A 22,760-nucleotide genomic window follows, 5' to 3' on the forward strand; every position below is an offset into this window, starting at 1 on the left:
TTGGATATTGCAGGGGAATAGGCCACTGCTTTGGCGAGAATGAAACCCAACAGGGTTCTCTTGTTTCTTCTTTGGCTGTGCCTGAAAGGTCTGGCTGTGTTATCCTGGAGGACAGCTAAATGCAGTGATGACAGCTGCTACAATATGCTACATTCTTGCTAGTAATGAGGCTAAGGCAACCAGCTAGTTATTCATAGGCTTCTAAAGTTACATTTCAAAGCCTTTCAGTGCAGGTGCTACTTTTTATTGCCTTCCAAGTAGCCTGATTTACAGATATTTTACATTAAGTGATCACCTATAAATTCCACCTCTCGTTTGCTATTTTTTTCAGCTTCTAAACAAAGTAGAAGAAAGAATGAAAGAATTGTTTCATGGTAATATAAAAAGGGTGAAACGGTAAGTTTGTATATCTGCTTCTGTGTGTGTCTTGTCTGCATGATTGCTAAAGGTAATAAGCAAGTTATGCTTTGCTGTACTGCAATGAATAGCCTGGAGTATGAATTTATGCATGTATTTTTTACCCCAATATTTTAAATTTTTTTTATTGCAGAATGGAAGATACGGTGAGGTTTGTCACTTTGTTAAGCTTCATCTTCAGTGTTGTTACTTTGGGCAAAATAAGTTCTTTTAATTTGCTGCAATGGTTGCATGAAATGGTGGGAGAAAATGCAACCAGGAAGCAAGAGCAGACTACTCTGGAAGGGCTGGGGAGCCAAGGGTGGTAGGGGGATAGGCTAGGGCGTGAACAGTACCCTCTGGGCCACATCCCACAGCTCGTGGACAATGCAAGCAGGGCTGGTGATAGTGACCAGGATCAACCCCAGCCCTGTGACTGCCAGGCTGGGCTGTAGTACTGAGGCAGCTCCAAGACCAAGCTGGGTGTCAAGGATCAGTCAAAGACTTGGGCAGGCATGGACAGAGCTGCTGCGTAGCTTGGGCAGGGACCAGGGGCGAGGGCTGGAGCTGAAATGAAACTCAAGCCCATGGAAGAGTCCCTGCCCTGACAAGGATTCAGGCAGCTCTTTCTCTCACAGCTCTGCCTCTGCTGCGTCTTGTGGTGTTGGCCTTGGGCACGTGTGGTAAAAAACCCAGGGGAACCTGTGCTTAGAGCAAGAAGATAGAAATATTTTGTAGCAAATTTTTTTTAATATACCTGAAGGAGGGAGGCTTTGCAAGCCTTCTGTCGTTTTGGCTTACTTAAATACAAAGTTATATATTAAACTGTGGGGATGCTAATTGTGGTTCGTCACCTGCTACTGGAACAGCATTCATGCTGGAGTTCCCCAGGGAGCTGTAAGGACACGTTGGTGTTTTCCTGGTGACTGTCTGGTGGGGACTGGCACCTCAAAGCCAGGGAGCGCTCACTGCAGGCATGTACATAGTCAGAAGTGGAAATGTTTTAAGAAAAGTAAAGAGCAGTGTAAAAAATCAACAAGATTCAGTAAAGCCAAGGAGCAAACTACAAAATGTGGAACCAGATAAGTACTACTATAGCAGAAAGTAACCTAGAGGCTATACGAGACCATATGTAAAGTGGTAGTGATTTGAAAAGTGATGTTACACCTTGAATATTGGGGTTTTTTGCGTTTAACAGTTGTACGTAAAATATAGAGGTAGATACTTTGCTTTGCTTTGTACTGGTAAAACCTTACCTGGCGCACAGCATGCAAATGTATATGATCTCGTCTATGTGTATGTGGGGGAGAAGCTCTCTCTTTGAGGATATTTTAATACTGGAATGTGATAATGGGAGTTTATGGATTCCCTGTGATAGGGACTTGTTAAAAATGAGTCAGGAAAAGGTCTGCCTGAAATGATCGAGATTAGTTTGGTTACCTTAGTATAGGAAGATGAACCTCCTAGAACAGTGGATCTGGCATGGATCTTGTCATACACCCCTCAACTTTTTTCTTTTTTTTTTTTCTTTAAGTCTGCTTTGCATCCTTCTGGTGTTAGCATCACACATGCAGCTCCACTAGAATTAATGCTACTGGAAAAGTTGTTCCTGCCTTTTTGTTGTCTTGATGTAGTGAATAGATGCTCTCGCTGTCACCGTGTGCTGCCATCTTGTGGCTCACTGAGGGTAGAAAATATTTCTGAAATGTTTATTGAGAGTCATTACTGAATTTAGAAGAAGCCTATCTGTGTCTGGTCTTCTGCTACACCCTCCTCTGGAAAGAGAACCTTTAACTCTCTGAAGTGTGTGTGTGAAATCTGATGAACTCTGTGCCTCCACATTTTGCTTAAAATGGAATGCAATAATTTTGATCATTTGCTGCCATTTCAAATATAGTTTGTCTTTACAGGTGAAGTACTGGTTTGAACCAAGATACTTCTATATGAAATTAAAAAACCAAACAACAAAACCTAAACAATCTATGCAGATGCTTGAACCACTTTTAAAAAATAATGCAAACTGTCAGCTGATATCAAGGATTGTGCTTATACACTGCAGGGTGACCTGACTCAGTTTGAACCACTATAATAGTTCACTTTTTGTGTTTGTATGTGTATTTAAAATGTGTTTCAGTGCAAATTTAGAAAGGCGAGATCCACTAATCTCCCTTATGATGAAAGGCCTGGGGGAGCTGGGTCTCTTTAGCTTGGAGGAGACTGGGGAGTGACCTCATTAGTGTTTATAAATACGTAAAGGGTGAGTGTCAGGAGGATGGAGCCGGGCTCTTCTCGGTGATGGCCAACGATAGGTTAAGGGACAACGGGTGCAGGCTGGAGCGCAGGAGGTTCCACATTAACATAAGGAAAAACTTTTCCACTGTGAGGGTGACAGAGCACCGGAACAGGCTGCCCAGAGAGGTTGTGGAGTCTCCTTCTCTGGAGACATTCAAAACCCGCCTGGATGCGTTCCTGTGTGACCTATTCCAGGTGGTCCTGCTCTGGCAGGGGGGTTGGAGTAGATGATCTTTTGAGGTCCCTTCCAACCCCTAACATCCTGTGATTCTTAGCTGAGCTGAAGGTGGGAAGAGGTCTTGTCGTGGCTTTTTGTCTGTGTTCTGCTTTTGTATTGTATCCATTTCTAGTCATGAGCTGACTCTTCTGCAGAAGCTGGTGTGTTATGTAAATCCCCTCTCAGGGTAGAGGTAAATTCACTGGCATTTGTAGAAGTTATACATAAAGAAGGACCATTTATGTATTTTTAACATATGGCTGATAATTTTCATATATCTGAGTGTTAAATCATGCAAGTTTTCTTAGACCCATCTTGTAAATATTATTTATTTATTATGGTGGATCCACAGGATATTTAACGGGATTTTTTTTTTAAATAAACATTCTTAAATGTTTTGTAATTTTTTTTTTATTTCTAGATTGCCAGCTATTTTGAGAGGAGGTGTCATTGATAGATACTGGCCCACAGCTGATGGGCGCCTGGTGGAGTACGACATAGATGAAGTTGTTTATGATGAAGATTCACCTTTTCAGAATATTAAAATTCTGCATTCAAAACAGTTTGGGAATATTCTTATCCTCAGTGGGGATGTTAGTAAGTATCATCCCATTTGAGGATCTTTTGCATTAAATTGTAGAAAGTGTTCTTTTCTATCTTGCTATGGCACAATTTTAATAGATGACTAAAGGTCGTGGTTCTGATGGTGGAAGCTACCTATATACATGTATACATATATCTGTTCCTGTGTATACAGTATTTTAATCAGAAAGGCTGACCAGTGTAAAATCTAAGCATACAAAACCCAATTTATTCTTTTTCCAAAGTTGTTGTCTTTCCTGTGGAAAATGGTACAGGAGAATAGAAGTCAAGTGTTCTCTGCTTTCTTTCATGTGAGCTTTTACCTGTTTGTTGCAAGTCAAACCTCTAGAGGGCTTCTCTTTGACAGTAAAACAAGCTACTTTGTCAGTCTTCAAAATGCAGTGGAATTCTGAAGAAATACGAAGAAGCAGGAGCTGTTGGGTGTGTGTGTGTGGAGATAATCCTGCTGCTCCCTTGATTCTTTAAGGGAGTCGCCTGCTTGCTGAGATAGAGGACAGATGTATCTTTAAACCATTTAGCTGCTTTGTTGGTGAACACCTTTTAACTTTGCCTTCTTCAAAATGCTTGGTTGAACTCTAACTTAAAAGCTGGGTCACTCTTCTGATTATGGGAAGGTCTTTATATGTGGTACTCTGTGCCTGCTGATCTTTATATTTTTGAAAGTGAACTTGGGAGAAGATGGGGGTACTATTCCTTTAGGCTGGATAAGAACGCTGTTTGCTCGAAAATGTAGGCATCAAGGAGTATGCTTTGTAAAATCTCTCAGTACTTATGTTGAAAAGTACTGACTGAGGTAAATGAGGGGTGTTGCTGTCTAGAGATAGAATACCTAATTTCAGTCTAATGGCAGAGTAATTAAGAAATTTGACTGTAGCTTTTTGAAATCACTAGAAATGCCTCTAACCATTCAATTAGTTTTCTGCAACCGTCAGGGGGACTTCTGTGCAGATGGCAGCTGAAAAGTGTTCTTATTCGATTAATTAGCAAAGTATTTTCCGATTCAGTTAGAACTATATTTGAAATCACCAAATTAAGTATTCCATACTTCTAGCTAGAAATTTTCATCAGTTTCATATGGAGATGAGGTTTTGTTTGAACGTTGTCACAATGTGCCTTGTAGAAAGGGAAGTATGCCATTACTTACCTTCCAAGGGATTTTTAAATGCAGCTTTCTGACTTTTTGTTATTGTGCACTTAGAAGTAAAGTGCTGATTGCCAGGCAGAATGATGGGATATACTATGGTGTGCTCCTGCACAAAGCTTTGCCCTTGTAGCTCAGAGCTGTTATTACAGCTTAGGAATGTTATTGCCTGCTTTGAAGCTAATGGTGAACAAGTCAGCAGAAGGCATGCTATGATTCTCTGCAGGGATCCACTGGGGTGGTTATCTAGGTTTCCCTTTTTAGTTGGGGTCCAGAGCGTGCTTTCAAAAAATCTCCCAATTTGTCTCTTGCAACATTAGTCTGAGGTAAAAACCCACTGAAGTATCGAGTGTGGACATCAAGTCCTAAGTACTATCAGTTTTGCTCTACCACTTTGCTTCTCTTGGCATGCAGTAGTTCCTAATGCAGAGGTAGCCGTTGCTGGGTTTGCATTGAAAACTAGAGTAATCCTGTGTGGGATTCTGAGGAGGTTCTCATTAGCTTTGGTAAATCACCAGCAGCCTCCTGTTACCTTGACTGTATTGAACAGTGAGGTTGTTTCTGCAGATGCTCTTGCATTGGTCTGTGTTATATCACCTTTGGATTAATACCAAATTAATACCAATTAATGAGAAGAATTAAAGTTGTAATATTTCTGTCCGACTCTTTCTCTTCCTTCCATTCAGATCTGGCAGAGAGTGACCTGGCATATACTCGAGCCATAATGGGCAGCGGAAAGGAAGACTACACTGGCAAAGAAGTGCTAATCCTAGGAGGTGGAGATGGAGGTATACTATATGAGATAGTCAAACTGAAGCCAAAGATGGTTACTATGGTAGAGATATCCTTTGATGAATGATTAATTAGTTTCAACACTTTTCAGCCTGTGTTGTGTTTTCTGCTGATGTCTTAGCATTGAGCACAATTGACTATCAGGTTCTGATTTGCATGAGGAGATAGGGTCTAAAATGAGGTTTCTTTTTGTCTGCTTAGGGAGACCCAGTGACTATGTATTTGTGCATCATTATGTAGCATGTGCTTTCAAGTTCCCAATCCGTACTATAACTCTTGAGTAGCAATTTACATAGAACTGGGAAGGAACACTTCTGTCATCAGACTGGTATCTTCTCTGATAACAGAAGACACGTCTGTCAAGTCTGAGGTTTGGGCTGAGTTCTGCCTTCTTGGGTTCTTCTATTTTTCTAAAGCAAGCAGTAAAAAAAAAAAATCCCTAGAAACAAAGTTTGATCAATAGTGATGTCAGGACTTGGTGAATTGTGTTGGTGGCAGAATGACCAACTCCTGCCCTGTCTTAAAAATACTGATATAAATCAAGTTTTCAACATTCTGTAATTCAAATGGATTGTAATGTGAACCACTCTTAGCCATATGAAATGTTGATCATCCTAGGTTTTGGGATCCCCTTGCTAGAAACTAAAAATAACTTTTAAAAATGTAGGTTAAAGTCTTAACCTAGTTTAGCTTTATGGGGTTTTTAAATACACCATCCTGTTGTCCACATTTGAAGCTTTCGCAGTAATGGTAACCTGAGGTACCAGAAATACTGGTTAAAAACAAAAATAAGCACTTCCTAAACCTTTGGGTCTGGAGGCAAATACATAAGGTTGTCTATTGCAATATATATACCAAGATATGCATCTTGCTATTCCTTTTTGAGAATTTCTTTCTGAAGAAGTAGAAACTGTTACCTATATTGTTTCTGGAATGTAGAATGCCTTAACTAACTTCAAACATTGACCAAATGGTGATCGACGGGTGTAAAAAGTACATGCGTAAAACATGCGGAGATGTCTTAGACAATCTGAAAGGAGAGTGCTATCAGGTAATTTTTTGTTTTGCTTTCATTAGAAGTAGTGTTTCAAGTACAATTATACCTAGCCTAGAAGGCTGTGATGGCAAAGTTTTGGGGAAAGGTCTTCTAATTTTTCTTAATTTTGGGAAGGATTTTTTCCTTTTTCGTGACACTTCTAAATTTTAATAGCTGGCAGTGGGATTTGTGTTGAAAGTATACGTTAGTGTCAAAATATTTTAACTTTGCATCTTCACACTCTCTTTAAAATAATTATATATAGCTTTTAAGGAGTGTGAAATAGGAGAACGTTTATTGCCGTAGCTTACAAATAAAGAGGAAATAGCAGTAAGGATGCAGTGTTAAACATCATTTCTTAATCTGATGAAAAGATAGAAGAAACATGTGTTTAAGTTAGTGCTGTACTGTTGAGAATATCTGAATTTGTAATACACATTTTAAAGTTATTTTTCATTTGCAGGCAAAATCTCTTTACCTTTACACTGCTAATACATTAAAAATAATTAAAAAAAAAAAATTGGTGCATCCGTGCATCTGAGAGCTTAGAAAGTAGCCCAGGTGTAATCTGACATCTTCACTGGAAATCTTTTATTTCTGTTTTCATTACTGCTGCTTAAGGCTCTCACAGATACTAGTTTACGGGTGTGAGCTAAAAAATGCATGTAAAAAATTAACAGAGGGGTCACATGCTATTTTGCATGAGTCAGTGGCCTCTTATACAAATACCTTATTTTACTGGTATGTTGGGGGGTTGCTAACTGTTGTTACCGTTTGGTACGTAGAACAGTGGTCACTCAGCAATCAGTGACAGAGCTAGGCAATACAGTCCTGTAGTGCCTACATCGTTGTCACAATTCCTACAACTGTTCCTCCTTTTTATATGATGTAAAAAGTTGAAAATGGAGCCTGAAAATAGACGCATCTTATACTTTTCCTCTCCCCTTAATTCCTGTGGATCCGCATTTGTTCCTTTATCTGGTCAGTTTTAGGGTATTTTGAGGACTAGCTGCAGTGTTTCATTCTTGTAGGTTCTAATTGAAGACTGTATTCCCGTACTGAAGAGGTATGCCAAAGAAGGAAGGATGTTTGATTATGTAATTAATGATCTGACGGCTGTTCCAATCTCCACATCTCCAGAAGAAGGTTAATCTTCTAATTTATTTTCCTAAACTTCTGAGGATTTTCCACACTTCTTCCCGCTGCTGTATAATAGTTGGCAGTTTGCAACAAAAATGCTTCGATTCTTGCCCTTTTAATAGCAAACCTGAGAGGCAAAGAATGATAGTAACACATCTGTTCTTTTTGAATTTTTCTTAAATGTTAGAAAAAATTAGCAAATGCCCAGGACTTTTTTAAACTGTACTCTTATTCCAGAATATTATGAACTCATGTAATTCTTGAGAAAGTATTTGGGGAGTTCACACTCCAGTAAACTTTCCCCCACTATATAATTTCATGAAAGTGTCTGGAAAATTACTGTGAAGAAAAACAGATACTTCCAACATCATTGCCATCGTGTACGGGGTATGTGGGGTTTTTTTATGTTGTTTTTTTTTCTTGTTGATTGGTTTTTTGTTAGTTGTTTTTGGGGTTTTTTTAAGGTGCATGATAGCTACTTTTTAAACAGTAGATATATTGCAAGTCTTGAATATGTAATAGTGAATAAGCCAGTAATGTGCTGTTCTGTTTTTAAATCATACTCTATATGCAGATTCCACATGGGAATTTTTGCGATTGATTCTTGACCTCTCAATGAAAGTCCTGAAACAAGATGGAAAATACTTCACACAGGTATGATACCCGGATGTAAAAAATAAAAAAGTATTGCTATATATGTATTGCAATCTGCATTTTTTGGGTTAAAAATAAAAGGAAGGGGACAAACCCAAACCAATTAACTAAAAAAATCTACTAGCAAGCTGGTTCTCTCCTTTTAATGACTCATTCAGGGATTTTTGCATGAAATTTGGGGTTTACAAATGAACTTCTTTTTTTTTCCATTATTTCAGCTGAATTTGTAGTGTCTTTGAATTTAAAAGCATAATTTCAAGAATCAGCTAGGCATACTACAGAATATTTTATCTGTAAGCAATTCTTGGGAAAGAAGAACAGATGTACTTTATAAACAGATACATGGTTTTTAAGCTACTGTCTCCAGTTATAGTGTGTAAGACATAAAAATTTGTCATCCGTAAGGGTGTAAGAATTTGACATCATAGGTGCAATGGGATGACAAAATTAGTCATTTGGGAGTAAATACTCTCTTTTTGCTTGCTGTTTACTCCTAATGCAAGTCACTGGTTTGGCTTCTGTAAAATTGATTTTGAACATTTGGATGTCTTTGTAACAATGCTTGGCATTTTGTGAAGTATTTTATATAGTCATAAACAAGATTTTTGTCCCGATGTATGAAGTTTTTAATGCAACTCTATTTAAAAACAAATAACTTGAGTTGTATCTTGCTGCATTTTAGCCACCTCATGGATAATATAATTGCGGTATAGCTTTCATCTGAAGATACTTGCTCTATGTAATCCTGAATTTAGGATGCCACAAAGCTGTGTGCAATTGTACAAAAACGTGACAAGACCCAGCAGACAGTTGAGTGAATTGAGTCTCTGAAGTTTTATTTCTTTTGTCGTGCCCATACCTTAACTAGTATTCTGATGTGTGGAGCATCTGAGTACAGCACTTTGAAATAATCTTGTTAAGATTTGAAATAACCTAGCTAAAATTATGCATTTAGCTCTGTTCCCGTCGGCGTAGAGTTTGAGGTATGTAAAGGAACTGGTTTACTGTAAAATCGGACAGGTATATAAAGAAATTCAAAACTCATAGAATGAGGTTTTTGGCAACTTTAATGTGCTTCTCTGTTATAATGCGGTGGTTGTATGGGCAGGATGAATTACCTTGTGGTTGAAATGTAAGTTATGACTAATATGGTTGTATCACACTGTAAATCTTAATGGCTTTTTTATTCTGTTAGTAGTAGAAATATTTATGACAGACTTTGATATTGAAAGGACACTACATCTTTTGGACACAGCAAGCATTTGTGTTGCAGTTGTCATTACATACACCATGAGACTAGCTGACTTTATTAGAGCATATGTAAATGTATGTCTGTAGACAGGTATCTGACAGACTTTGCAGAAGGACTCTGGGAAGAAGCTTGTGCTGAAAGCTGGAGTGATGGCTGTGCTGCAGCCAGGGTACAGGGAGGTTGTTTTGTGTCAGCTGAAATAGTAGAGGTTGAGACTGGTGCAGCCCTGCTGCCTGTCCTGTCCTCATGGGAGGAGCTAACTCGGCTCTTCAGTGTCTCTGCTTGCACGGTAAGAAAGAACAGCACTACTGAACTGGCCCTGGAAGGTCTAAGCCATTGTGAAACTGTGCAGTATTAGTTTCACAATCCCAAGGCAACGAGGTATGACATGGTAGGATGGGAAAGAAACAATATTAAAATTGAAGTAGCTTGAATTTGGACTTGTGGCTAACTGGTAGCCAGTGAAAGGGCTGGAGTACAGAAGCAGTGAATTCCGGCAACTTAGTCTTCCTGAGAGTGTTGAAAAGAGGAAAATTAATATTGGGGCAAACAGCTGTCCAAGCTTTTGCTATCTCTATGATACGCTACCCAGCCCATTTGATGGTCCTTGTAGCCTCTTCCCAGTCAGGCCTGATTTAAAAACAAACAGAAAAGCCCTCAGAAAACTCAGTAGTCTGTTCATAGGAAGAACAGACTTTCAGGGGTGCTTTAAATAAAATCAGCTGTCTGTAACTTTCTTTAAATTAGGTTTTGAATTAAATTGAACTTGGATATCCAAAAGATTGGGTTAGACTATGGATGGAAGTTCAAACATGACTGCTACCAACTGTGGTAGCTGAGCTTAGTCACACACTGGGAACTCATACATGGTTTTGAATGCTTTGATGTGTTAGCTGTTAAATGCCAGGGGGTTTTATCTCTGTGTATTAATGTTGGAAGTTTAAGTTACTTTTGTTCCAACTGTCTACTTCCAGGATGTTTATCTTGGGTAGCAGGCTGTACTTTACTTGCTGAAGAAATCACGTGTCTTTTAAGGCAGTTGTGTTTTTAAAATCCAGGACTTTGTGTGCCACCACCGCCGCCCACCCCCTGCTTTAAGTGTCTTTGGGTCTCTAAAACCTAAAGTACATTAAATATCATCATGAAAAGTGACCGGGGAAAATTCCACCCTATTTATTAGAGCCTGACCTTTGCTATGATGAGGAGTCTTATAAGAAAGATGCTGCAAAAGGGTCATTGTCCCCTTGGCTACTGGTCAGTAGCTATAGTTGCTTCTTCTGCCTTGGCATTACGCTATACTAACATTTGAAACTTCTGTTCAGTGTAGCTTGTAGCCTGTCCTCTAGTAGTTCTGCTTACAGGGATTACCTTGTGCATCTTGTTAGAATGTCTTTTATTTCAATGTGTAAGAAATACTTTACCCAAAAGTCGAACTCTGTTCGCAAAAAGCCAGCCTTCCACATGCTGTGTTGCTGCATGACTCTAAATGCCACTGCTGGGAAAAATAAATGGAAATGTTCATCACCTCTTCATTGAGTTCTGTGCAAGTTCTGGAAAATGTTCTTTCAGCCCACGAATTGTCAACAGGCGGGGTCTAGAACTGTCTATGTAGGTATAATTTATCTGAGATTATCAAAAGAATCATTTTTTGGCTCTAAGACACCTCGTTGTTCCCTCGGGACGCCATGGCAATCTTCAAAGCAGTCTCCAAATGCTAATGCAGAATATCCTTTCACCACTAGGTGGAGACTGATAACTAATATTGCCTAGCAGTTTATTAACATTTATAGAGAGATTCTGCCTGTGAAAGGTTTTCCAGACTATTTATTCATATTCCTAGGGGGTGCAAGAACATATGTGGCCAATTTTAGGATGAAGGAAGGACTTTTTGCTCGTTTCAGCTGTGGAAAGATAGAAAGGGCACTTTATGGATCTCATTCTCTGCTGCTGTAAGTCTGTGTTTAAGTATATCGAGGGGAAAGAACGCCTCCGTACTTGCTCTATGCACCCACAAATAGTAATCACAATGAGAACAAAAACTTACTTGTATGAGTAGCAGCCTTGCTTTTGATGTCTCTGCTTTTTTAGCTGCATCATCCATATTAAGAGTCTTGCAGCCTGCAGAGGACCTGGACAGAGAGAGGTGAGCCTTAGGGCCCTTAGCCTGCAGAACTTGCAGCTCTGTCCGTAAGTTTAAGACTTGAGGCTTGTCTGTTGATTATGTTGAACATAATCCCACTACTCAGATGCTTTTAAAGGACATATGGCTTGCTATATCTCTGTTCTTCTGAAGCTGGTGCTTTGAAGTGTTTAGTGGTGTGATACGGGTCCAGGTCTGTGAGGCGCTTAGCGTTGCCTTTTCCAAGGGGAGCCAGTCACAGGTGCAGGTTCCCAACCATCACGGGGAAGAAGTGGGAGTCAATGAGGATGTAAGAACCTGGGGTATCCCGAGGTCCAGTCTCATATCTAACGGAGCTTGCCAGTGACCTGTTTCTGAACATGTTAAGTGTTTTTATGCTACTGGGCCATCTAAAAGCTGCAGGAGAGTATGTGTACTGCTTGTAGTTACTAGTGTGATACGTTTGAGTTTTTTTTCTGAAACATCGCTATCCTGCACCTTCCAAGTAGCACGTGAGGATTGTCTCAACAGCTGTGAAACTGTGCTCTATAAGATACAGAGACTGATTGTAAGGTTGTCTCTGTGTGTGAATGGATTATGTGTAGCTAGGAAGATGCCTTTTCTGTGTTAAGTTTTTGCTCTGCTGATCTAATCCTTTGAGGTTGAACAGGCTATCATTTTCAGCCTGTTTATGAAGTGGAACCTTTAAAAATACCTCTGAACAGGAATTTGCTCCTTCCTAGTCTGGGTCACCCAACCCAGGCAGGCTAGAAACTGTCTCAAACCACTCACAGGTTTGGATTCCAGTAAACAGCACTAACTACTGGTGGAAGATATCAGATGTCTCCCCCTACACACATGTGGCCCTGCTCCAAGCTGTCGCTTCCTGGCTGCTCTCTAATACAGTATGGCCCTGCTCTCTAAATGTCCAGACCACCGTGATGTTGCTCCATAGTTACGTTCCTTTTTTTGGCTGCTGTGTGGGTTTCTAATTAGCACTTCCAAAGAGGGAGCAGGGTTCTCCTTGGCTGCAACGTGAAAGGAGGCTGGAAGAACAGATGCATGTCCCTGTGTGAGCCCATGTGATTTCTTGGCAGTTTGGGAGTCTTTAAGGGACAAATACTTCATTTCCCTGTTACTGAGTGTTCAGTTTTAAATTAATTGATCATTTGGACAGTGGAGGTACCTTCAGTCAGGTTTGCCTCCATTATCTCCTTAAAAGCCGTCCGTGTCACCTAAAACTCAAACCTAGTTTTGGTGCTAGGTGTTTCATGCTTTATGGATCTCATTGCTTCTTAGTCACTCTGAAGTGAGGAAGGAAAAAACCTCCAACCATGGCCGTGTTCAACTCCAGCACTTGTCTTTACAAAATAAAAACAGAAAACCATGTTAAATTAAAAATTAAACTTTTATAGTATACTGTCACAGACAAGGATGTCCAGCAGCAATGACATATGGGGTAAGACATGCAAGAATGACATGTGTAAGAAATGGGCAAGTATGAAAAGGGACCTTTTCATCTGTGATCTGCCTTCAAGTGGCTAGTTTACTTTCTAAGGTTGGAGGAAGTATAGTGACTTAAATTCAGCCTGTAGCCGGTTGATGAACACGTCCCCTTTACATGTGGGTAAAATTAACGTGAACTTACAGAGTTAATTTCAACAAATTTTTTTTTACTACTTATTTTAATAAATGTTTTTATTATCTGCCTGGAGCTGTATTGTTTAAGTTTGTTGTGCATTGTGCTGTAGAAACCTGAAAACTAAACCCATGGTACTACACAATGTATGCCTTATGAAAGCCCAGGAGAACTGGTGGTGGGAGGCAGACTTGAGCTGTCGAAGTGTGTGCAAGCACTGAGCAGACTCCGAATGCAAAGGCTGTGTGTGAAACAGTTCAGGAACTGTCAGTCTTAAACAAGGTCTTACAAATACAGATTGGTAAATCTCAATGTTCAAAACCATCTCAAATACTTTTGTGTCAGATGGATGCTTGTTAAGGAGAAACAAAATTCAGCATTCCCCCATTTCTTGTCTGTCAAATTGTTTGACATGGAATAAAGATTAAGTAAGGGGGGGTTGGGGAGAGGAGTTTGATAGGGGTTTTGTATATATTGAAAATTGACTGAACAGTGTGGAGAAAAAAGAAAGTCTGATTTTGCTTATTTCACTTTGAAAAAGTATAATTGGCTAGTTATCAACTTTAAATCTTATTAATCACTGTTCAGTATTAGTTATTGAGTGTACAGTCGCTGTTCAGGACAAAAAATGTATTGCTCTACCACATAACTATTTTCATTAGATGGGGAGAATTAAAATGAACACAGGTTATTAGACTGATCACTGTATTGCATTCTGGGCTTAGTTCCCTGTGTCATATTTTAGCAATACAAGAACATCTAAGTGTGTTTGACATCATTATCAACACTGTAGTCTTAGTTGATAAAGCTGGTCAATTCTTACAGAAAGATGTTAATAATAGTAATTTTTTCAATAACTTTCCTCTTTACTGAGGTAAGTTAATCTAAGTTTTGTAGACTTGATTTTTGGAAATTTTAAACTTTTTGTTGAGTAAAGCCAAATAATTACAGAAATAATTGTAACTGTGCAGAACTGTAAAATCCTGTGGTGCGTCTCCAGAAGGAGAGGTTACTAGAACAGCCATGTGGGATGTCTGAACCTTTAGGTAAGATCTTGATTTGGAGACTGGGGAGTTGTGGGTTTGAAAAGTAAAAATTGTTTATTGGCATGTTTCATTGTTCCTGTAATTTGTTTTCCACGCTGTCTGCAGTGATTTGTCTCTTTCTGGAGATGGGAGAAAGGATGAAATACTGAAGTGACAGGCTGGGAAACTGTGGATACTTTTATCTCATTGTGTATCCTATTAAACTTCCTCCATAATAGTGGTATGCTTCATAAATTACCTAGCAGTGTTTTCTATTTATGACTCAAATTACACACACAGGTTGTTTTTTAGGTTTCTTTTGTGTTCAGTCTGATGTTGAAACAAAATTATATGTTTGGTAAAGGGCGGCTGAACCAAATAACTGCTACAGTCCCCTGGATAATAACAGGTTACTAAACAAGTACTACAGTAGTCTGTTCGTTGTTGTGCTTTGTGCAGTTGTGCTCAGTTAGTGTTTATCTCTTACCTTTTCACAAACCTCTTTTCTTTTCAGATACCCAAAACAAACTATGATATGTTCAATATAAAGCATGCCATCTTCCTTCACCAAATAAAGAAATACATGTTTGTTCATGGAATATGATCAAAATCATAATCAAACACATGTTTTATGTAAGTTCTTTTGAAAGAGAGCTTTCAAAAATATGATTTTTTAAAAGATGCTGTGTATGGAATTTTTTAAGTTGAGGTTTTCTTTTCCACTTGTAAAGACTTCAGCACAATGCAAAAAATTCATTGAGCATGATGCAAAAAATTTCAGAGGAAGAACAGTAGGATGCAGTCTCTTTTCATTTTCTCTGGTAACAGAATTTTTTTAAATACACTGTGAAAAAGATCTTACCAATAAAAAGAAGTAGAAAAAAACGTTTAGATCTCAAAGTCAGAATGTGCATTATACACTACCTTTCTAGTTATCATCTGATATTGTTACGTGGAAAAAGCAATGTAGATGGAGTTGTTTAGACATACTGAATTCAAATAAGATCTCTGCTTGTTTTGGCCTCTGCCCATTGTGTGTTGTTTTTAAGAATACAGGTAGTATTTGTTGATCAAATTCATCTTAATTCCTTGCTTTGTGAAAAACTAACTTTCAGTTGTGTCTCTGTGCACTTAATTATATTAAGGCCATTTTAAAAAATCTGGGAGCACCAAAAAGCAGAAGTTAAACAGTAAAACGTGGCTTTCCTAAAGACCATTTTCTTAGCGTTAAAAGCTTCACAATGTGTTAGTAGAGGAATGCACACATGTGAAACATAGGTAGTGCAGACATTTTGGAAGTGTTGAGTACATCCTTTGTTCCTGGGGTCCTGTAGAACTTGACCTTCATTTCAAGTTAGAGGTTTTAAAATATTGATTAAGCTGGGACTGCAAGAGAGCTGTAGTTCTTAATTTGATCTAGCTCTTTTTTCTTAGTTGAACCGTCTGCATTCTTTCAGAGTCAGATGTGAGTTAGGTACCTCGTTCGGTAATTGGAAAAAAACCCAAATCATGTGTGCGTGCATGCGCGAACGTTTCCTGAAGCCGTTCAGAGCAGAGGGAAGATACTGCCATTCCATAGGTGAAGTCTATTGCTTTAGACTTTCTTGTTCTTGTCTCTCTCTCTTGCAAAGTTTAAGGCTTTTTAAAATCAAAAGCAGTACTCTGCTTGGAAGTGCTTATGCTGGAAGGCTTTTGGCCTGTCCAATAATGAAAAGAAAGAGTCACCTAGAAACCAAGAAGCTGGCTGTATTAGTAAATGACTGTGTTTTCCTTTTTTATTTTTTTTTATTTATCTAGACCTTTTTCTGTCTAACGCATATCCTGGTATCATAGAGACTGATGTTCTCGTGATCTGAGATAAATAGCAAACTTTTGTACCTCATTGTTTTGTGGGACTTTGGCTCGTACACTAGGTTACTAGGAACTGTACTCATTAACCTGAAAGTTCCTTTTTTGTTATCTTTTTTTTGTCTTCTGTGGTAAACATAGTTCTTCCACTAGAAGTGGTAAAATGTGTGGGAAAGCTGAGGATTTTAATGTTGAAAATAACTGTGGAGAAATGCTAGTTAATACTTCTGTTTCTACTGATTAGAAAGCAGAAGAAGAAGGTAGGCTTTGTGCTAGGTCAGGGTAAAAGGCACTTAGAGTATAAGCTAGGAAGTGCAACCATTAGGGAAGGAAGGGGACTCGCGTCTCCTGAAGATGTCTCATCCTGCCCCACTTATGACCGGATAGGCACATGCTATGCAGTCAAGGTAGATTCATCATACAGCTTGCTGTTCATGTATAGTGAGTGACATGGTTGGGCATCATGTTTGAGGCCTATAGGTTGAGCTGAAAGGTTTGTCGTGAAAATACTGGAAGTAGAAGACAAACAAATCAATTCATCTGGCTGTCAGCTTGCCAAGGACCACTAACATCTTTTCCTCTTTGACCAGAATCACAGAGTATCTTGTCTTTGGGCTGTGCCACAGCAACAGTACATTCATATTTGGTGGGGCTTTATTCAGCCTCTTGTACCTGGGAAACAAAAGCTGAGTAATTTGTAGACCATGCAGTGGTGACTATTCAGTTTTACTCCATTTTAAATTAATGTCCAAATAACTTGTGTTTGCCGCACTCCTTAAGATAATTGTATTTAAGGTCATAAAGTATCAGCCATTCTACTCAGTTATGTAGGCAAGAAAAGCAAGGAATTTGAGAAGAAGGGTTTTTTTTTATTAAACTTGCAAACTGACTTATTGCTTTGGGTGGCTTGTGTTTGGTCAGTCTGGTGTTCTGTGCGCTCACTGTTACCACTAAATCTTCAAACCCATGATGGATATGGATAGTCGCTTTTCTGATGAGAGCTTTCTCTATGGACACCCCAGGTGTATGTTGCAGTAACTTCTGCTTGTTAATGCTTAGCTTTGGACAAGGTTGTGCTCGTAATTAGGAGTTGTTTTGCGAATTTTTTTTAAATTCCTCAGTGTTCATGTTCTAAGAATGATCCGTTTGGGTAATATTTTTCTGGGAACAAATACTGTGAATTCAATGTGTCTGGTATTTCATAGTTGCGCTGTTAGAGAAAAATCATCTAAGCACCACTTATTGTTTTGTTCAGAAAACGATACTGCTAATATTCTTAGATGGGATAAAACACAGGTCCAAGAAAAAAGTATCACAGGAATCGTTTCCTTTTTCAGAAGCATGATGCAGAAACTCGAGACAATGTAGCCTGCAGCTGCAGAACTTCTGTATAATCTGATTTATTTTGTCATATTGCTCTGTGGAAGAATCTGTTTAAAATGAATAGGTTATAGGTTTGCTTTATAGTGCGTTTAAGTGTTGTAAGACCTAGGCAATGTTAAATAATTGAGAAAATCTGGATGTTGTAATACTGTTTACCAATATATTTAAGCAGTCATAAAGAAAATGGTTATTGAGTAGATGTTATAGGTAAACAACACATGGTGGTCTGTTTTAACTGGAAGTCCTAATGTAATGGTTGCTTCTGCTAATGAGAAGATAGATAATCTCCCCCATACTTACCCTTTCTTGAAAAGACACAAATTGTTGTTTGCTGTAGGCAGAATGAAGACAAGCTGTTCAGTATTTGCATTGTATTATTAAATATTAAAGAACAGCAAGTATCTGGTTCTGAAGTCTGTGGGAGCCTTGCATTAATGTCAAAATGTATGTATTCATCTGCAAATTTGCTTGTTTGATTGTAACTGGGACTCCTTTTTTTTCTGCAGGGAAACTGTATCAATCTGACGGATGCCTTGACTCTGTATGAAGAACAGCTTAGCAGGCTTTATTGTCCTGTGGAGTTTTCAAAAGAAACTGTGTGTGTGCCCTCCTACATGGAATTGTATCCTTAAAGACTGAAAGAGAGTGGAGAGTGTGTATTAATAAACCAAGCAAGCCTAGATTGCTTGGAGGTAATGAACTCAAGTGCAAGAAGGCAGTTCTGATTTAAACACTATTAATGTTTTTTCATAGTAAATGAACTACTGCAGTTTTATTTTGAGGATAATAGCAGGAATTGTTTTTTAAAGGTGCCATAAATTCATAGCTGGTGAAATGATCAGCACCTTTCAAGATCAGGCTATGCTTTATTAATGTTTTTGAGTGTTTCCAAGTGTATTGTTTATGCAGTGTAGGATAAACTGTATGATGAAGGTAATGCTGCCTGGGAGTTCTGGCAAGGCTGTATCATCTTTTTCTTTTTTTTTCTTTCACAAAAACCCACCAAACTAACTTCGTACAGATTAGCATGATCCAGATCTTTAAATATTCTCTGATAGACCTGTTCTTGAACATACAGCTCAGACTGGATTTTTAATGGAGAGAAAAAAGTGATAGCTTACAGTCATTACTAGTTAGTGTTACTGAAAAAAATATTCCAAATGGAGGGGTATACGCACTTCTCAGCAACATCCCAGTCCTAAAAATGATTCTTCAGAATTTGTTTTGTGGATGGCAGGCAAGTTACACAAGAAGCTAGGCGTTTCGGCTTCAAGCTGTTAGTTCTAGAGGGGGCATTTTGACCTGCTGTAGGGTGCTTCTGCTGGCTGCATTTGCTTTGAGTGTGATCTCCCAAGAAACGTTTCTGCAGGGTGCTGCCTGCTGTGGCTGTCCCTCTCTTGACAGGAGAGATCTTTCTAGGGTCTGCTTATTCATAATAATAATAGAATCATAGAATGGTTTGGGTTGCAAGGGACCTTATGTAAAGCACATGAAACTCTGCCACAGCCTTTCTTCTGCTCTGTGTTCATTTTGCCTTCCTCCTCTGTCTCTAATCTTGATACTGTTTAATGCTATAGCCTGTTGTTCTGGACTCCATACTGACTGTAACAAGCTCCTCCTGTTTCTCGTTATCAGCTCTCTAGTGAAACTCAGATTTGATCTTAACATTTTCAAGACAAAAAAGGACTGAAAGAGGATATGAAGATATTTGCCCTTGTAGTTTACAGTTTCAGAGAAACTGGTTACAACTGCCAGGCACTAATGCAACATGGATGTCATCTGAAGTATGCATCGTCAGAAAGTCTAAATACTTACTGCATTGTTTATTTGGAAGTATGCAAAATGTTTCTAAATTAATTGAGTAGCTTCATTCTTTTGAAGAATACATTTAGATGTTTCTCGTAAGCTAACAGATATGAAGTATTTTTAGTAATAAATTTATTAAAACTGGCCATTAAGTAGGTATAACGGAGCTTGAAAATGGACAGTTCTTAGAGAAATGGGGCATGCTTCAGTAGTTTGCTTTTTCTGAATGAATTAACAATGATATAATGGTATAGGAACAGGAATGTTAAAGGAGGAGTCATCTTGATGACTTCATATTAGGTCAAAGTAAGTACTCGAACTTTTAATTTGGCATTGGACTTCTGATATCCCTTTACCTGCATTTCAGGTACAGGTAATCGCCTTTCTTGAAACTTAAGATTTCCAAGTAGGAGTATGTATGTGAATGAAAGGTTATACCTAAATGCTGTTTCGCAGATGACTGAGAGATGTGATGGTTTACAATCAAAAATAAGGGATTTATTTCTTTCTGAAGAGTGTCACACATTTGTGGCATTCATTTAAGTGCCCGAAATCTCTTGAGCCACTGAACAAATCTTTTCACTTATGAAAAGGTTCATTTTTGTAATCTGACCAAAAGTTACCTGCGTGGGTACCTGAATGCAGCCAAAGTACTAAGGTGGCTTGTCACTTTTTATTGATATTTGTTTTGCCTACTTCAAGAATTGTTACTATGTGTGATTGGTACTTGGAATTGTGGTGTTTACCCATGTTGCTGTGGGGGTCATCTGAAATTCAAGTAGCTGTTGACATAAAAGATGGCTCTGTCTTGAGGAAAGCAAATGTGTGTCTGAGGTCTCCACCAGGACCTTATGGTAAACATGGAGGCTCTCATCTGCAGCATGTGTGACCTCGCTGTGTAAACAGAAGAGCATGTGACTTTATGTGGTTTTACTAAGTTATCAATCCCAGAAATCTATGCCTTACTCTTCAGCTGTTGCTGTAGCTCTAAAAAACGTGATGTTCATGTCTCATCCTCCCATCTTCTCCTCTGGAAGCAGGTAGAATTACGTAGCTTTGACCTCTCTCATGCTCATGCATGGCAAGAGAGCTCTTGAGGATCAGTTGCCTGTCCTGGCAGGAGTACTTCAGAGAGCTGTGGTTTGAGCATAGCTTCTCTATGATTCTGGTGGAGCTGGGTCCATCTGCCTCCAGAGGAGCAGCAAAAAGAGCACTGATGCAGCTGCCAGTTGCTCTGCATTTGCTTCTAGCTCAGTCTGGGCAACGTAAAGGTCTGCTTTCTGGAAAGTTGTTTACATATCATAGAATCATAGAACAGTTTGGGTTGGAAGGGACCTTAAATATCATCTAGTTCCAACCCCCCTGCCATGGGCAGGGACACCTTCCACCAGACCAGGTTGCTCAAAGCCCCATCCAGCCTGGCCTTGAACACTGCCAGGGAGGGGGCAGCCACAGCTCCTCTGGGCAACCTCTTCCAGTGCCTCACCAGCCTCACAGTGAAGAATTTCCTTCTAATATCTAATCTAAATCCACCCTCTTTGAGTTTGAAACCATTACTCTTTGTCCTATCACTACCCTCCCTGATCAAGAGTCCCCCGCCCCCTTTCCTGCAGGCCCCCTTTAAGCACTGGAAGGCCGCTGTAAGGTCTCCCTGGAGCCTTCTCTTCTCCAGGCTGAACAACCCCAGCTCTCTCAGCCTGTCCTTACAGGGGAGGTGCTCCAGCCCCCTGGTCATCTTCATGGCCCTCCTCTGGACCCACTTGAGCAGGTCCATGTCTGTCTTGTGCTGGGAACCCCAGAGCTGAACGCAGTACCCCAGGTTGTGTTAGGTAACTGGATGTCTCTTTCCCATTCAAGCTTGTTACTTTGCAATTGAGAAGATGAGCAAGAGGGATCCCAGCTGATGGAAGTTTTGGTCACTCTTCGCAAAGTATTTCTGTGGTTTGTTCAGTAGTTGCAATTCATAAAAAAATGCGCCACCAGAAAGTCTGCAGCAGGAATTAGGAAACATGGGTTTGCAAAGGATTTCAGTTTCAGTGGAAATGGGGTGCTTTTCTGAACTGCTGATCCTGAAAAAGAGGATCCAGGGAGATTTCACTTTGGAGATTTTTACCTGCCTCATCTTTATGAGCTACCAGAATTTTCCAGAATCAAAATATAAGTGAAAAGAACTACTTCCATTTTAGCTGTGTACTACAAACTTTGGGGTTTTTTTCCTTAACTGCTTTTTTTTTTCCAGATGGGTATTCTACACTATTTGGAAGAAACAAACTGACAACTGAACATCAAGATTATTTGCGATTATCCTAAATGTACATGCTGCATGGAGCATATAGGCCTGCCACGTGCTGCGTATTGGCATCTTGAACCTTTAAATTATATGCTGTAGATGATCCTGAAACTTAGTCATGCTATTGATTGTGAATTCTTTAAATGTTTTTTATTATTATTTTAATTTAAAAGCAAATGGAAAATGTATATTTTGATGAGCTAGGGTGTTATTTTTGAAAGTCAACTTAAAGATGAATAAGCAGCAAAACTATATAGCTGCTGAATGCACTGAACCTTTAGAATGTGATCCTTTTTATTTTTTTGTAGATCTTCACAAAACTGATTGATTAAAAAAGGCATCTTTAGCATTTCATCACTGAAGGGTGGTCCATGGAGTTTGTTTTGGCTTGTTTTTTTCACCAGATTATTTTATCTACGGTGCTCTTTAAGGATGGAGGGGTTTTTGATTTATTTTTTTTTTAAATGAACACCGCTGTGCTTCCATACAGAAAATGAGGGCATAAGTAAAAAAAAGTAGGAGGAAAAAAAAAAAGAAGAAAGAAAAAATCTTCTGAAAGGATACCCCAGATCCTTCATTGCAAAGGGAAGAAAGCTAGTCTTTAATTTTGTTTATTTACTCTAGTTTCATTCATTGTTGCTGTAATTTCATTTGCAGAAGAATCTTTGACCTTTCACCTCATAGAATTCTTTAGCTGCTGCCATATTGATTATTTGGATTTTGGTATGGATTTAACTCTAGATTATAGAGGCACTCTGAACTCTATCAGCATGAAAATTTCCATCCCACACCACAACACAAGAAACTGAGTGTAATGAGGTTCTTGTGGGCATACACTCCTCAGCCTTATGGGAAGCACTAGGTTCTTAAAGAAGGAAAGGTTGCTTTAGAGGGCAAAGAAATGTGGGTGTCATCTAGATTCCTGTGCACCAGTGTTGAATGTTTTGAGGCAAGTATGTGTACTTCAGTAGGGTAGGCCCTGGCCACGTTGCCACAGATTGACCATGCTGTGTGGGGCTCTTGCTGAATTAGATTCGCTTGCAGTGTAAAAATCAGTGGAAGCTAGGTTGCATTGTGGCTTTGTTCTGAAAGATAAAGCATTTTTCTTTTAACTGTTTTTCATGTTG

General features: G+C 39.1%; 1 protein-coding gene across 1 annotated transcript in view; it reads left to right on the top strand.

Annotated features, from left to right (window-relative positions):
• SMS (spermine synthase) overlaps nucleotides 1-21,749 on the top strand; it is a 50,461-nt gene extending 28,712 nt beyond the window's left edge. Inside the window, exons 4-11 of the mRNA XM_086467470.1 lie at nucleotides 332-396; nucleotides 3,327-3,502; nucleotides 5,336-5,490; nucleotides 6,403-6,492; nucleotides 7,509-7,623; nucleotides 8,192-8,271; nucleotides 18,044-18,159; nucleotides 21,583-21,749. Coding sequence (XP_086323596.1) covers nucleotides 332-396; nucleotides 3,327-3,502; nucleotides 5,336-5,490; nucleotides 6,403-6,492; nucleotides 7,509-7,623; nucleotides 8,192-8,271; nucleotides 18,044-18,159; nucleotides 21,583-21,625 — 840 coding nt within the window. The 3' untranslated portion in view covers nucleotides 21,626-21,749. The remainder of the gene's footprint in view (nucleotides 1-331; nucleotides 397-3,326; nucleotides 3,503-5,335; nucleotides 5,491-6,402; nucleotides 6,493-7,508; nucleotides 7,624-8,191; nucleotides 8,272-18,043; nucleotides 18,160-21,582) is intronic.
• Nucleotides 21,750-22,760: the final 1,011 nt, after the last annotated feature.

This window comes from Leptosomus discolor, chromosome 1 (genome assembly GCF_034619465.1).
Source record: "Leptosomus discolor isolate bLepDis1 chromosome 1, bLepDis1.hap2, whole genome shotgun sequence".
In the NCBI taxonomy this organism is placed as follows: domain Eukaryota; kingdom Metazoa; phylum Chordata; class Aves; order Leptosomiformes; family Leptosomidae; genus Leptosomus; species Leptosomus discolor.